Below are 15,999 nucleotides of genomic sequence, written 5' to 3'. Positions count from 1 at the left end.
ATACCACTGCTGGCTTATTTATAATCAATATTTTCTTCTAGATTGATTTCTAACTTTTTTACATTACTTTCAAGTATGTTTTCAGGAATGGCATTTTTATTATTAGATTTGAAATCATGAAAGTGATCTCCATATAGAAGAGTATTAGAGGAGAGTCTTAGAAATTTAAAAAAAAATATTTGCTTCTTGTTTAGAGGAAGTAAATAGTCCTGTAGTTTATCATGGTTATGAATACACGTTTCATGGTAACAATAGTTGACATAAGTCTGTGTTTTTAAAGTATATTCTTACAAGACAAAATTTGTTTTTGTTTTTGTTTTAATTATATTTTCAGTGAAAGAGTTTCTAGCCAAAGCCAAAGAAGACTTTCTTAAAAAATGGGAAAATCCTACTCCGGTAAGGAATATTTAAAATTTTCTATAATTTAAAAGTTCTGTTATATAAAATCATGATTCTTGCCCAGGTAATTTACTACTTTAAAAACCATAAAATAGCATTAAACTTTCAAGTTGCATTTTAAAAAGTAAGCTTAACATAGGAATTTTGCCATAATATTATAACATTATGTTTTGATTTGCTAACAAATAATTTTATGGGGTGCCTGGGTGGCTCAGTTGGTTAAGCGACTGCCTTCGGCTCAGGTCATGATCCCAGGGTCCTGGGATCGAGTCCCGCATCGGGCTCCCTGCTCAGCAGGGGGTCCGCTTCTCCCTCTGACCCACTTCCCTCTCATGCTCTCTGTCTCTCATTCTCTCTCTCAAATAAATAAATAAAATCTTTAAAAAAACAAAAAACAAATAATTTTATGTATACCTAAATTGGAGAAGAACCTAATTTCCATTACAATATATGATTATGTAAATTTTGATACTAATTATAAGCTGCTACAAACTCTTGATATTTTTAATGTATAGTAATTTTGATTTGTGCCTTTGATAGCATATTTGTTATTTTTATTAAATACAACAATAGGGATACTATTGTGCAGTTTCAAATTCTTAATCACAAATACTTGGCTATTGGCAACATACCAAGTACACAGGGATCCTTTTCCATAAACATTGGATGAGGTAAATTCTACATAACTTAAGTACTTTAAATTGTAACGGAGACCTAAAAACTGTGTATAAAAAGAGCCATTTATGTTTGCCAAAAAAATCTCTTTTTGAAGTTATAAATAATTAATGAACTTTAATACTAGATTCAATTTTGAACATCTATTTTCCTACCACAAAAATTTTTATTTCAAGTATCTTTTTCACTAAAAAATATTTAATTCTAAGTATTATTTTTTATAAAGATACCATCATACCACCATTTTTTATAAAGATACTAAAATTAAAAGCATGACCTGTACTTTAAAACATAGTTACTCTAGCAGTTGTAAAAAGTTAGACATTGTCTTACATGAAACATTGAGGAAGGTGAGGAAGATGGCACATTTGTATGAAAAGCAATAACTAGCAAAAAGAGGTGTTCTGTTTGTTGTCTAGTAAGTCTGTTTCCATTATGTACTTGGGAATTATATTAAACATTTCAATTGGTGTTGTTAAAACCAAAAAATTAAGCATTAATCCATAAAATTAAATAATTCCATCAGAATTATAAGAGCTTTTCCTTTCTACGTTGATATAGAATTTCATAGCAATTTAAAATCATTAGAAATTTGAAATTAAATTTGATGAAACAAGTTTTATAACTTAAAGCTGCTTGCTCTCTCTGTAATGATTCAGCAAGAAATTATGCTATGTCTCCAAAGGCAAGCTTTGATTTGTAATTGAGATTAAATCCAATGACAGTGAACTGCAGTAACTGTCCAGATTTTTTACTTATACAAGAATCACATTACATCACGTTTTTCTCAAGCTATAACACTGTACAGACTGACCCTTGCAAATATTTTTTTCCAAGATTTTCATGAAGATCTTTGTAATGAAACCTATTAAACAAATGGGTCAGCAATTACTACTTGTGGCTATTTAGCACATAATTTCTTCCCAGTAATTTTCATTTTGTTGTGGCAGCAACAAATTCAATAGATTGATGCCTCCAATTCTTTGCTTCTATGCTATAGTCAAAGCCAAACAAAGATGTTTGCTCATAACAAAGCATCTATTGAGGGAGAAAAAGAGACTGATTATTGTTCTGAGACTCTGACTTTCGGTTATCTTTGTGGGAATGAGGAACTCTTCTTTCCTTATTATTACTGTTTTAGGTAATACCAGGTTATTATAACATCAGAGAAAGAGCCATTAGGATCTTTCATGCTGTTATTATCTAGGCCTATAAGCTTGTATAAAGATAGAAATGAAGTAAGATAGTGCTTTCTTCAGAGGTAACCCTAGTGAAAGGACTCTAAAAAAAAAAAAAAATTATTATTTGTGAGTACACTGAGACTGTATGGCTTCCATGATTGTGTCAGTATACTGCTGGTCAGTTTGTAATTCTTAAAATATGAAACTTATTTATTAAAAGTCTAATACTAGGAATTCATATTGGAATTCATTATGACTTTTAATACTTCAGCTTAGGCTCTTATTTCCTCCCATTACTGTTATGCTTTGTTTTGCAATATAATTCTCTTTTCAAATATTAGTTCATTTCTTATTCAAAGGGAAAAATAGAACCAATAACCTTGAATCTCAGTAGTCTTTTTGTATTGTTTTTAAATGGACAGTTTTAAGTGATCTCTTCTGATTATATATAACTAAATCTATTATAGTTACCATAGTCTTATGAGAATTTCTAATTTTAAAGTTTATTTTATTTTTCATGTATGTGTAGAATAATGCCGGGCTGGAAGATTTTGAAAGGAAAAAAACCCTTGGAACAGGTTCATTTGGAAGAGTCATGTTGGTGAAACATAAAGCCACTGAACAGTATTATGCCATGAAGATCTTAGATAAGCAGAAGGTTAGTGTATTTGTCTTTATTTACCTGAAGGGTAAACTTCAGTTTTATCAGCTAGATTATTAAACAGATGCAATATAATGACTTTCCATTGATACCTTCAGATAATTTTATTGTTGCACTTAATTTCATCCTTATTTATTGTGACTATATGATATGTAGTTAATAGTTAAGTATATGGGGATACATTATTTCAATAATTATATTTATATAATAGGTATGTGTATGTTTACTAACAAAATACTGAATTCAACATGTAAAGAACAGGCATCTCTACTACATTCTGCCTTGTGGAAAATGTAGAGATCAGTTGTACTTGATCTTTAGATTGAGGTAACAAAAACTTGGTGATTTTATTTTATGACTTGTTTTGATTGACAGTAGAAGCCCTTTGTTTAATGTGATTGAGTTTGCTGAATTTAAAATGTCAGTTAAACCAGGAAAAAGTTGGAATACTAATACTATAAAAAATATCAAATGATGATATTGTATGCCTGAAACTTATAAATATAATGTTAGATGTCAGTTATATCTCAGTAAAAAGACTAAATCATTTTGAAAAAAAAATTTATAAGTTTTTATCACATATTGGTATATCTGATGAATCAGGATGTCTGAATTATTCATGGTTTAATTGTTAAATTTCCATTTTCCTGGTAATCATGTACAATTAAGGGAATGTGAAAGAAAAAGGGTAAATCTTGATATTAGATATTAGGTTCCCAAGAATAACATTTTGGCTTACTGGAATGTAGGAAAATGTGGGGTAAACAGTACTGAGCTGGATGTGGAGTAAACGGTACTGAGCTAGTTAGTCAGGGGTACAGATGGCTAGACTGATGCTGTCCAATAGAAAGAGAATGTGAGCCACATAAGTAATTTTAAATTTTTTAGTAGCCACGTTTAAAAAGTAAAAAAAAATAGTTGAAGTCAATCTTAATAGATTTTATTTAGCCCAGTGTATCTAAAATATTATCATTGCAACATGTAATTAACAAAAAACAGAGATATTTTACTTCCTTCATACTAAATCTTCAATATCTGATGTATATATTACACTTATAGTATATCTCCATTCAGGTTAGCCACATTTCAAGTGTTAGATAACCACATGTATAGTAGCTGCCATGTTGGACAGCACAGCATTAGACTGGTCTGAAGTTCCAGTCCAAAATGCTTTAAAATAAAAAACAAATTTAACCTCCAACATGAAAAGAATAATGACTTAAATCTCTCTAAAATTAAATACACCCATACACACATTTAATTAATTAATACTGCCCTTTTTCATGTAACTTTTTTAACATGCTTCCTGAAAAAATAGTTTAATCACTCTGTCCACTAAGTCACTTCCTCTTAATTCTTTAACCCACAATAATTTAACTGTCTCCTTGTTTATCTCCTACCTCCTGCTACTCCACTGAAATGGCTCTATCACCAGTCCAGTGACCTAATCAACAAAACCAGTGGGCTCTTTTTGCTCATCTTACATGACATTTTAGAGCCTCTGATTGTGCTGACCACTCCCTTGAAACTGTCTTGTCCCTGGAATTCTGTAACCCCTTGTTCTTCTAATTATGCTTGCCTTTCTGGGCTCTTCTTTTTTAGGTACCTTTTCCTATTATTTTTTCCTGTCTACTCTTTAAAGACCATTAATTTCAATCTCTGGACTATCCCCTTGTCTTGTTTTCATATTCTCCCTCTGGATTCTGTCCAAGCTTCAATTCATCCTTGAGCCTACACCCCTAATTTGTACAATCTGAGCACAGAGCTCTTAGAGACCGACTAGTCCTTGCTCTGATTTTCTAGATGAGGTCATTGGGTCTCAGAGAGATTAAGTGACTTGTACACTTGTGTTGGTAGCACACAGAATACTTCAAAATTTTGATTTGAATCAAATATTCTTTATTAAACCTGTCATTAAAATGTTATTGTCTGGATAGCCCCTAATATTTTGTTATCTTTCTTAAGGAATTAATAGACTATGCTTTAGTCATAAAATATTAAAAGGGTTATACAATATGCCATTTTTATGTTTAAAGTATTTAGAGAAGAAGTTTTTAATTCCTTTTTTTTTCTTGACAAGACAGTGACTTGTTAAGTAAATTACTGAGAAGGTTACCTCATAGATAAATCATGGCAAGAGAGTATTTGCCACCCTAAGTCATTTCTGCTATGGCAGTGTTCTGAATCTATTACAAAGACTTTATATTTTGAATTTTTTCAAGTTTATTTATTTGAATTTGACAAAGATAAGTAATAAAATAACACTCCATAATCACCCTCTTTTCTGTTAATGAAGTCACACACCTTTCAATTTTGGCTTCTCCTATCTTAGGGTGTATGGGTTAACGGGAAGGAATCAGTACAGAAATTAAGGAAATCGCATTTCTTCGTTACATACAATGTGTCAGGCATTGCTAGGAATTTTATATTTACTGTATCAGTGAATCTTCACAATTTTGTGCGACATTAATGTCCCTTTTAAGCCAATGACCTTTCTATTTAAGTAGTTTTTCCAAAATCAAACAGGCTAGTAAGATAAACCAAGAATTTGACTAGGTTGATCTGATTTCTGTGCCTATTCTTCTTATTAATTTTTCCTTTAAAATGTATTTGTTACCCCTAAGATCCTTTCTGCCACCACCTAGTTTGGTCCCTCATTAACATTAACTGGGCTTTCCCAGTAACATCTTAATTTCCACAACCCCAGACTTTTCACCTTCTATTAATTCCCTTCCTCACTGCCAAAAAATTTTTTCTTACCATATCATATGATTTTATTTACTCACTCAAAAAGTTTCCTAATATTTATTCAATAAAAGCAGAACTCTGCATCCTACTTCCAAACTCTTCATAACTTTCTTCCATACTTTACCATAGTCTTATTTCACACTGTTCCCCTACAAGTCCTCTATTCTCTACTTCTCTGATTGAAACTTGACCCCCAGGAGAATACAGTGCCATCTCAGTGGGCTGGGGGGAGTATGTGATGATATATAGCCCATCTTCCTTATCAAAAACTCTGCAAGTATTTGGCTAAAAAAAAATTAGCCAATAAGTAATCATTTGTAAATGCTTTTAAATATACATAAACCAACAGAAATATTAAGAAGTAAATATAAATTTTATATGAATGTTGAAAATAAAACATGGACTAAACTCCCAGGGTTACTTGTTATTTTTTTCTCTGCCATTTAGGGATATTTCATTACCAAATCTTGAGAAGCATTGTCCTAAGCTATTGTCAGATGAAACTAGCACTCAGACTTACCTTTGTGTATTTCCCCCTTCAGGTAATTGTTCTGGATATTAACCCTGACTACAGTATCTCCTCTCTCTTTTCCTAATCTTTGTTATCTATTCATCTGTAAGGCCCAGCTGAACTCTCACCCTTTTTAGTAGATTATAATAACAGTTGATATTTTTTTGAGCTTTTATTTTGTGCCAGGCATTGTGTTAATCACTTCACATGCATTATGCAACACAGTCACTTTTAAAGTAGGTGTTATTATCAATGTTTTATAGATGAAGAATCTGGAATTAGAAAGATTATGTACTGGGCCTAACATAAACGTTTTCTTGTCTGAACACTTACAACATGATAACTCTCATTTGGCAACTATTTGCATATTAATATTCACATATTCATATACCATACTTCCAAATAGATTTTATGCAGCATTAAGGCAGACACTTCATTGTCTTTATCTCAATTGTATTATTATGCCTTGTATGTAGTAGTATGCACATTTAAAAGTAAATTAGATTTTAATTAGTTAACTTTTTAAATTAACTTAAAAATTAACTAGGCATTTATGCTTTGCCAGTTCTTTTATCATATATATATCGTATATCATTTATTTCTATTTTTAATTGTTATGCCCTACATACACATAGTTGCCTTAGAGCTATAATGCAGAAAGCCTATCTATTGCAGTTTTTATTACTTCTTCAAAGGAAACACATTGTCAATGCCTAACTAAAAGGCTACTATATGATAATATACAGAAATAAACAATGTGTTACATCTAGACAATGAAATATTATTCAGCCCTCAAAAGAAATGAGCTATCAAGCCATGAAAAGACATGTAAGAACTTTAAATGCATATTACTAAGTGAAAGAAGCCAATTTGAAAAGGCTACATACTCTATGATTCCAACTATATGACATTCTGGAAAAGGCAAAACTGTGAAGACAGTAAAAAGATCAGTGATTGCCTGGGGTTAGTAGGAAGGAATGGATGATTAGGTGGAGCACAGAGAAATTTAAGGGCAGTGAAAGTACTCAGTATGGTATTATAATGGTGCACACATGTCATTATACATTTGTCCAAACCCACAGAATGGACAACACCAAGAGTAAACCCTAGCATAAACTATGGACTCTGGATGATAAAGATGTGTCAATGTAGGTTCATCACTTGTAACAAATGTACCACTCTGCTGGGGGGGGATTTTGATAGTGGGGGAGGCTATGCCTATGTGGGGAAGGGAGTCTCATGGAAAATCTCTGTATCTTCTGCTCAATTCTGTGAACCTGAAACAGCTAAAATTTAAAAAAAAATTTTTAAAGCCTATATATTTTTAAAAGTAAATACAAAGCAATAGTAATTTTCCAGCTAATGTTACATAATTTATTGTGATAAGTATGGACTAGTTAGTTCTGTAACTAGTTAGAATTTGGATGGAAGTGGTGCAACCACTTCATATTACAGATAAAAAAACCCCTGAAATCCTAAGAGTTGAAATAACATCTCCAAAATCACGAAACTTCTTGATTAGAAGGCTAGATTAGAATACAGATCTTCTGACTCTCAGTCAAGTAATCTTTGCTCAGTATTATTTTTATACTATAACTGTATATACTAATAACTGGATGGTATCTTTACCTTTCTTATTTATGTTCAACTTCTTCAACTCTGTGACTATCCCACACTGACAGTAAGCCTCTAGCAAGAAAGAATGCCACGTTCTAATGACTTACACATATACTGGATGGTTATTTATATCTCCCTAAGGTCACCTTTTCTTAAATTAAAAATGGAATCACATGTGGGATAGAAACATAGTCTTCATGAAGATAAGTTGCTTTCCCCTGCTATGTATTAATTGAGTAGATAATCCAGAGGAAGCTTGATTAATCCTAAATGACCTATTTGTTATAAAGACGTAGTTGACAAACTGAGGGTTGCTGGAGTGGTGGGGGTGTGAGAGGGATGGGGTGGCTGGGTGATAGACATTGGGGAGGGTATGTGCTATGGTGAGTGCTGCAAATTGTGTAAGACTGATAAATCACAGACCTGTACCCCGGAAACAAATAATACATTATATGTTAAAAAAAAAAAAAAAAGATAGGAGGAAGGGAAAATGAAGGGGGGGAAATCAGAGGGGGAGACGAACCATGAGAGACTATAGACTCTGAGAAACAAGCTGAGGGTTTTAGAGGGGAGTGGGTGGGGGGATGGGTTAGCCCGGTGATGGGTATTAAGGAGGGCAAGTATTGAATGGAGCACTGGGTGTTATACACAAACAATGAATCATGGAACACTACATCAAAAACTAATGATGTAATGTATGTTGACTAACACAACATAATAAAATAAAATTTTAAAAAATTAAAAAAAAAAAAAGACATAGTTGGTTTTTTGCCAGTATTTTGTGTGTCCTCTCTTGTGGCTGCACAAATTGAATTTTTAGAATTTAATCTTGTATTTATTCAGGTATTAGGAAATGAACAGATTGTTCATTTTTACCCACTGTTTTTCAATTATTGGCTTTTCTTCAATCCTTAATTTCCTTGCTGATCTTCTGAAGACTTAAAATCAATACCTACTTATTGCAGTGATTTGTACCAACTACTTTAGTGTACTGACTATAGGTCATTAGGAGCTAAGCATTTTCACATACTAATTTTTTAAGTAATGTATTAGGAGTCTATTTCTTCTTAGCTTTTGCTTCTTGACTGAAAATCATAGTTGACCTTCTTTAGACCAAATTTTAATCTGTTGTTAGGTTTTTCATTTGAATCTGATAAACCTAGTTGGTAGTTATTATCACCTTATCCAACTTAGTGATTTTGCTTATCCAAGCTCATTATTATATGAGAAGCATTTTAAGTTTTTTCTTTTAAAATTATAGTAAATTTTAAATTCTGTTCAAGTACATTAAATATATTTATCTCTTAATCACAGGTTGTTAAACTGAAGCAAATAGAGCACACCTTGAATGAGAAAAGAATATTACAGGCGGTGAATTTTCCTTTTCTTGTTCGACTGGAGTACTCTTTTAAGGTAGAATTTACAGAATTCAAATAAAATATTTTTACCCTCATATATTTTTTAAAATATGAAACTATGATAGAATTCTAAGCCAGATGATAAACCTGGAGAATATGAATAAACAAAAAAGTAATATATTTAGATTTTATGTAATTAAATCCTATTGTGCTTACAAACTTAGGTTAACATTTGACAAGGTTTTGGTTCTCCGTAGGGAAATTTTTAAAGGTAATGTGTAATTTCTCATGCGATGGTATTACAAATTCAAATATTTTCAATTTATCAAAATCCATAGAAATATCTTATTAAGCAGTTCTTAAACTCATGCAAATGAATGTACCCACATACCCTAGCTTTTAAAGCTTTTCTGATACAATCTTACCATCTTCTTTTCCATGTTAATTTGTTCTAGTCTTTCCATTTATATAAGGCAGAACAGTCTTTGACCTTCCATTCAAGTGTCTCATAAAATTGCACAAGATTTATTCTTGAAGTTGGCAGCTTCTCAGCTCTTTAGAATGATTCTTGGCATCTCTGCAATATTGATTCATATGAACCATTTTAACCTTTTTCCTTTTCCTCCTTTATTCTTTAAATCAGATGAACATCTGTGTATTTAGGATGATGTTAAAAATCATTAATCTCTCTGACCTAATTTAGTACATAAAATGTAAACATTCTTACTTTTTCAAATTGTTATTTTAACTGTTATTCCTTTGCATACACTATAGCATTAAGTCATTGCCTCAGTGTCTAATTGTTCAAAAGTTAGTGTTCCCCGCAAGGACAGGAACAGCAAAAATCCCAGACTAATTTGTGGCAAGAAAACTAGGAGGAAAAAAAAAAGAATTCCTCATTGTAGAAAAATTAGAGCCTCTTCCATTTATTCTCTCTTTCCCAATGTTAGTAATCTCTCAGGTGGATTTTTAAATTTGTCTTTTTCTAATTTAACATGGTGTTATCTTAAAATATTTTCTTGAAATAAGCTAGGTTTCATAATTTTGATTTATTCTTATTTATTCATAGGATAATTCTAATTTATACATGGTTATGGAATATGTTCCTGGGGGTGAAATGTTTTCACATCTAAGAAGAATTGGAAGGTTCAGGTAACTAATATTTTATCCTCCTCAAATCTTTATATGCTGTGTGTTTGTTTAAAACCAAATTTTTAAGTTATTGTCAATGCTAAAAATTTATTTCATTTAATTTAGTAATATGTTAGCTATATGAAGAAATTATGTAGAAACATTAATAAGAGGCCACACCATACTAAGTTTTAAAAATCAAAAGAAAGGGGTGCCTGGGTGGCTCAGTTGGTTAAGCATCTGCCTTTGGCTCAGGTCATGACCTCAGGGTCCTGGGATCAAGCCCTGTATCGGGCTCCCTGCTCAACAGGGAGTCTGCTTCTCCCTCTCCCTCTGTCTGCTCCCCCACCCCCCGCTCATGTGTACTTTCTCTCAAATAAATTTTAAAAATCTTAAAAATAAATAAAAATAAAATGAAAGCACCAATTACCATTGTAAATATTCTACCATTGGTAGGTATTATGAAGGTCCATTATTTAAAGAATTTTCAGAAGATGCAAAAATTTAATTTAAACATACTAATATTAATTGAACAAATATTAATAATACAACTCTGGGGAAGAGGTTTGTGTAAAGATGAAGATAAGAAAGGGAGTACATAGAAAAGATAATAACAGTACCATAGTGATGAGATTATGAAAGTTTGTTTCAAACAAATTTAATTCTCCTTAAAGTTGTTGCTATGTTGAGTTTTAAAAATATATATGTAATTTAAAGAGTTTGGGGCGCCTGGGTGGCTCAATCGGTTAAGCGTCTGCCTTCAGCTAAGGTCATGATCTCAGAGTCCTGAGATCGAGCCCCACATCAGGCTCCCTGCTCAGCGGGGAATCTGCTTCTCCCTCTCCCTCTGCCTGCTGCTTCCCCCTGCTTTTGCTGTCTCTCTCTCAAATAAAGAAATAAAATCTTTAAAATAAATAAAGAGTTTCTACCTTACATTAGGTTATTACTTATAAGGCTACACAGTTTTAAAAATAGATTCTGTTAACCTTACCTGTGTGTAATAGTTTGTAAGCTACTACTGTTTATTAGTAATCACTAATAGAATGAAGCTGAAACCCAGAGCAGGTCCAGCTTCATTTAGCACATTATGTGTTGGCATGATGAAAGCACGTGTAAGAGTTCAAACTGGGCTGATGATGGTAATCCGACTCGGAAAAAAGGTGATGATAGACTCAGATTATCACAAGATCATATTCAATTATGGGCCAACATTAGAGTTATTTTAGTTACCTGAGGCCTAAGCCAAAATTCATTTATTGACCTAATATGATAAGGCACCTAATATGTATCAGGCACTGTGCTAATGTAAAGCAACTTCTGTTTATTTTTAATGATTCCTTTCACCTCCTGTTGTCCTCTTTCCTACTACTCTTGTCCACACAGGCCCAGAATCCTCAGATTGCCCTATGATAATTCAAAGTTTTACACTGAAACACTACACCTAAACCTGGCTTCAAAAACTATTTTGTCCATTTTCTGTAATAACTAATTTCTTTCCTTTGCAACTCCCCACACTGGTATTTCTTTAATACTTGACTTGGTACTAGGAGGAAAAGCAAGTTGATTGCAATAGTTCACACTGAGACACTGTCTTTTCTAATCTTTCACTCATACTACATGTATACTTGAGAGGTTGCTAACTCCTATTTTAGAAACTTTGAGGCAACAAGAATACTGAGTTATTGTTGAGCATGGCTTTAACCAGAATCAGGGCAGTCACTATGAGTCTCTACTTAAACAGCAACTGTCTAGATTTATAGCTGTTTCAGCATTAAGTCTTCCTACAGAATATTTTGCTTTCCTCTTTCAACAATTTGATTACAGATCTATGTAATGTTCATATTCCTCCACTCACATGTCAGTGTGTGGAAATAAATATAAAATGCTTAGTGCATCTTATATTTGTTCTGATAAATTTGTATTTATTTATAAGTATAAGATGCTACGTGCATCTTGTATTTACAGATGCATGGAAAATTGGGGGGGACCTTCCAAGTCAAATATTTCCAAAGTTAGGGATATTTCAATGACAAGGATGATTCTTCCAATTTCCCTTTAAAATGTCCCTCCCCCATTCCTTGTCATACAATGTATGATACAGATTTTACAGTCTTGAGGTGGGGCTAAAACTCTAAAGGTATTATAAAATATTTTCCCCTAAAAGTATTTTTCTTTACATACTCATTTACTCAACAAATATTTTCTGAGCATCTGATATGTATCAGGCTAGAACCTAGGAAATATAGTGACAAGTAAAAGGAGCAGCATATATAATCTTTTTTGGAATTTCTATTTCTGGTGCTATGAGATCAAATTAATGCCAGCCATCTTGAGGGAAATTCTATTCATAGTTCATGTTATTCACTGAGGACATAAATCTGAAAGTCATTGCAGTTTATCAGGCCAATTAGCAGAATTCATTGTGTACGCTAGAAGATGAAATAGAAACTCAAATTAGAAAATCGGTACATCCTTTGGAGTAATACTCAGAATGTGGCATCACCATTACACTGATCTATCAATTGATCTAATTTGTGCATACAAGAACTGGACATGTTTACACATACTGTTTACACCTATGTTTATATATCTGTGTAAACATGCATAGTAGAAGATTTGGAAATTCAGACACTGGGATTGTATCTACGGTTTCTGGATAGGATTATGGGTGCTCTTTACTCTTCATCAATATTTTATGATTAATTTTTTAATGAGACTATATCATTTTTGTAATAGGAATAGTCTGGGTGAAATGACATTAGTCTTCAGATTAATGCAGTTAAACAACTTCTGTGTAGTGAAATTCTTTAAGCACTTAAATTTGTGAGAAAGGCAGACAGAGCGTATGAAAAGTAACAGTGGCCTGATAGACAATGTAATTGACACATTTGCTCTTCAGTCATTCTCAAGGTCAGACATAATTATAAAGACATCAGTATCTTCTAATATGGCCAATAATAATTTAAAATAAGATGACTATTTTAGAGTTATATTTTTCTTCAATATATGCTGCTTCCTAAGTATACTAAAAAGTATTATTTGAAGATAATTCAGAGGTTTAGTAGATATTCGGAAACTAACAAGATTCTTTATATATGTTCAAAAGAAAATTTTTTGCTTCCAAAATATCTCTACCCCATATTAAGTTTTTTACATAATCTATTAATTACCATGTGTTAACCCATTTTATAGAAAAATCCATGTTTTTTTCTTTGTAGTGAACCCCATGCACGGTTCTATGCAGCTCAGATAGTGCTAACATTCGAGTACCTCCATTCACTAGACCTCATCTACAGAGATCTAAAACCTGAAAATCTCTTAATTGACCATCAAGGGTATATCCAGGTATGACTTGAACACATTTATATAATGTATTTGAGAAAATACTAGGTAAAAGTTGTGTGTCTTTAACCTCAACTATCAATATTGGATTTTTTTTCTTTGAGCGAGACAATTACTTCTTCCTAATAGCTTAAATTGAGCTCATAGTTCTGCCACTATTACAGAGACCTAAAATCCCATCAAGAATAGAACCTGTTTATACCTCCCATAGTCTATAGTTGTGGACGGAACACAGGATCCTACATACAGAAATATATAGAATAGCTAAATTTGTGAGCTCTCATTTGGTGCCAGGCATTATTCCAAGTGTTCTACATGTATCATCTTTTTTAGTCCTGATAACCTTATAAAGTATAAGTACTGCTGTTATCCTCATTTTAAGGCTGACGAAATTAAGGCACAGCAGGTCACACAGGCAGTAGAGTCAGAATTTGAACCCAGTCTGTCTCTAGAGCCTATACCCCTTAACACTACAGTGCAGCTGCCAAAGAGCCCTGGCTACCAATACTCAATGAGTGGAGGTGTTTTCTTTCTGCTTCTTTTATCAGTAGAGTGAGAGCATTCCTATTTACAGTTATCAGTAGGTTCTCCTGTTGATACTTTTGCACTTCTGATGACATAATTCATGGCAGAGCATATGCTAGACTCAAGGACTACTTCTGGCACTGCTTCATTTTTGTTAAAACTATTTACTGTTACCTTTTTTGATGTTTATTTCTTTGAGTCAGGGAAGGTTCTCCAGAGTGAACCTTCATTCACTAATAGTGGCCTGCATGGATTAATCTCAATTATATTGACTTAATTTTTTTTCATGGTTTTAATTTAACCCTGATTTTTAACTTTCAATTTAGGTATGATAAATACATTTATTGTGAACGAATGAATGTTCACAAGTTTGTTTGTTTGTTTGTTTTTTATAGGTTACAGACTTTGGGTTTGCCAAAAGAGTTAAAGGCAGAACTTGGACATTATGTGGTACTCCAGAATATTTGGCTCCAGAGATAATCCTCAGCAAGGTATATTTATAATGCCATTATGTAAGAAGTAAAAATATAAGGCATGCATCACTGTGGACTTTTACAAAAATAGTTTACTGATCTAATATTACACTTTTACCTAATCTAAATTATAAATTTATGTCTGTTTGATTACTAAAATAATAATTACTTACAGTCTACCACTAATCCAGTAACCTCTCAATTTTAACTCTGGATCTAAGAGAAATAGTATGGTAGAACATAGGAAATATAGTCAATAATACTGTGATACCTTTGTATTGTGGCACATGATAACTAGATTTATCTGGTGACCATTTCATAATACATATAAAATGTTGAATCAGGGGCGCCTGGGTGGCTCAGTTGTTAAGCGTCTGCTTTTGTCTCAGGTCATGATCTCAGGTTCCGGGATCGAGCCCCGCATCGGGCTCCCTGCTCAGCGGGAAGCCTGCTTCTCCCTCTCCCACTTCCCCTGCTTGTGTTCCCTCTCTCGCTGTGTCTCTCTCTATCAAATAAATAAATAAAATCTTTAAGAGAAATAAATAAATAAAATAAAATAAAATGTTGAATCACTCTATTGTCCACCTGCAAGTAATATTGTATGTCAACTATACTTCAAAAAAATAATGTGAATAAATCTAACCTCCAGATCCATATTTTTTTCTTCCAGTTTTACTGAGAATAACTGCCATATATCACTGTATAAGTTTAAGGCATACAATACAGCATGATGGTTTGATTTACATAGATTGTGGAATAGATTACCACAATATGTTTAATTAACATACATCATCTCATATAGATGTAGTAAAAAGAAAAGGAGAAAGTCCATGTTTTGAAAGCAAAATCATAGCCTTTTCATAATTATTCCCAGTAACAGGAAGGCGGGAAACCTTTGTGTGTGTTATCCCACAAGGCAAATGTAAAAATGATATGTACTAGTTCTCAATTCTTCTGTTTCAATTTTACCAATTAAATGAAAGAAATGTATGCAAATTTCTTTTTAGTTTAAAACAGGAATATTATAGCAATTGAATATAGTCTTTTTGAAGATAGTTCTACTTTTCAAAGCAGTGAAAATGTGGTGAGAGAAATTTGTATCATATCTAAAAGGATGGTTTCAGTTGTTTTCCTTCCCACTGCCATCCCTATGTGGGGAAAGCTAGAAAGGAGAAATTAACAATGACTGAACACAAATAGTGACAAGGAAAGAAAAATGGATAGCACACATGCCTTGATATTTACAAACTGGAAAACTACCCCTTGAATAATTGAAATTTGGCTAACCTATAGAAATATAAGAATAAATAAATGACCTCATTCAACTTTCCTCTCGTTATCTATAATTTAAATCATCTATAACTTTTCAGTCTTTTGT

At 32.5% G+C, this 15,999-nt stretch overlaps 1 protein-coding gene across 6 annotated transcripts in view; it reads left to right on the top strand.

The window, feature by feature from the left end:
* The window catches only part of PRKACB (protein kinase cAMP-activated catalytic subunit beta), a 118,672-nt gene that overhangs the window by 81,780 nt on the left and 20,893 nt on the right, over nt 1–15,999 (top strand). For all 6 annotated transcript variants that reach the window (XM_032424975.1, XM_032424958.1, XM_032424983.1 and 3 more), the window contains 6 exons: nt 335–396; nt 2,785–2,913; nt 9,107–9,205; nt 10,220–10,302; nt 13,500–13,626; nt 14,544–14,639. In XM_032424975.1, coding sequence (XP_032280866.1) covers nt 335–396; nt 2,785–2,913; nt 9,107–9,205; nt 10,220–10,302; nt 13,500–13,626; nt 14,544–14,639 — 596 coding nt within the window. The remainder of the gene's footprint in view (nt 1–334; nt 397–2,784; nt 2,914–9,106; nt 9,206–10,219; nt 10,303–13,499; nt 13,627–14,543; nt 14,640–15,999) is intronic.

This window comes from Phoca vitulina, unplaced genomic scaffold, assembly GCF_004348235.1.
Source record: "Phoca vitulina isolate PV1807 unplaced genomic scaffold, GSC_HSeal_1.0 scaffold2, whole genome shotgun sequence".
Lineage (NCBI taxonomy): Eukaryota > Metazoa > Chordata > Mammalia > Carnivora > Phocidae > Phoca > Phoca vitulina.
Note: the sequence above shows the minus strand (reverse complement) of the source record. Positions and strands in the feature narration are given on the sequence as shown.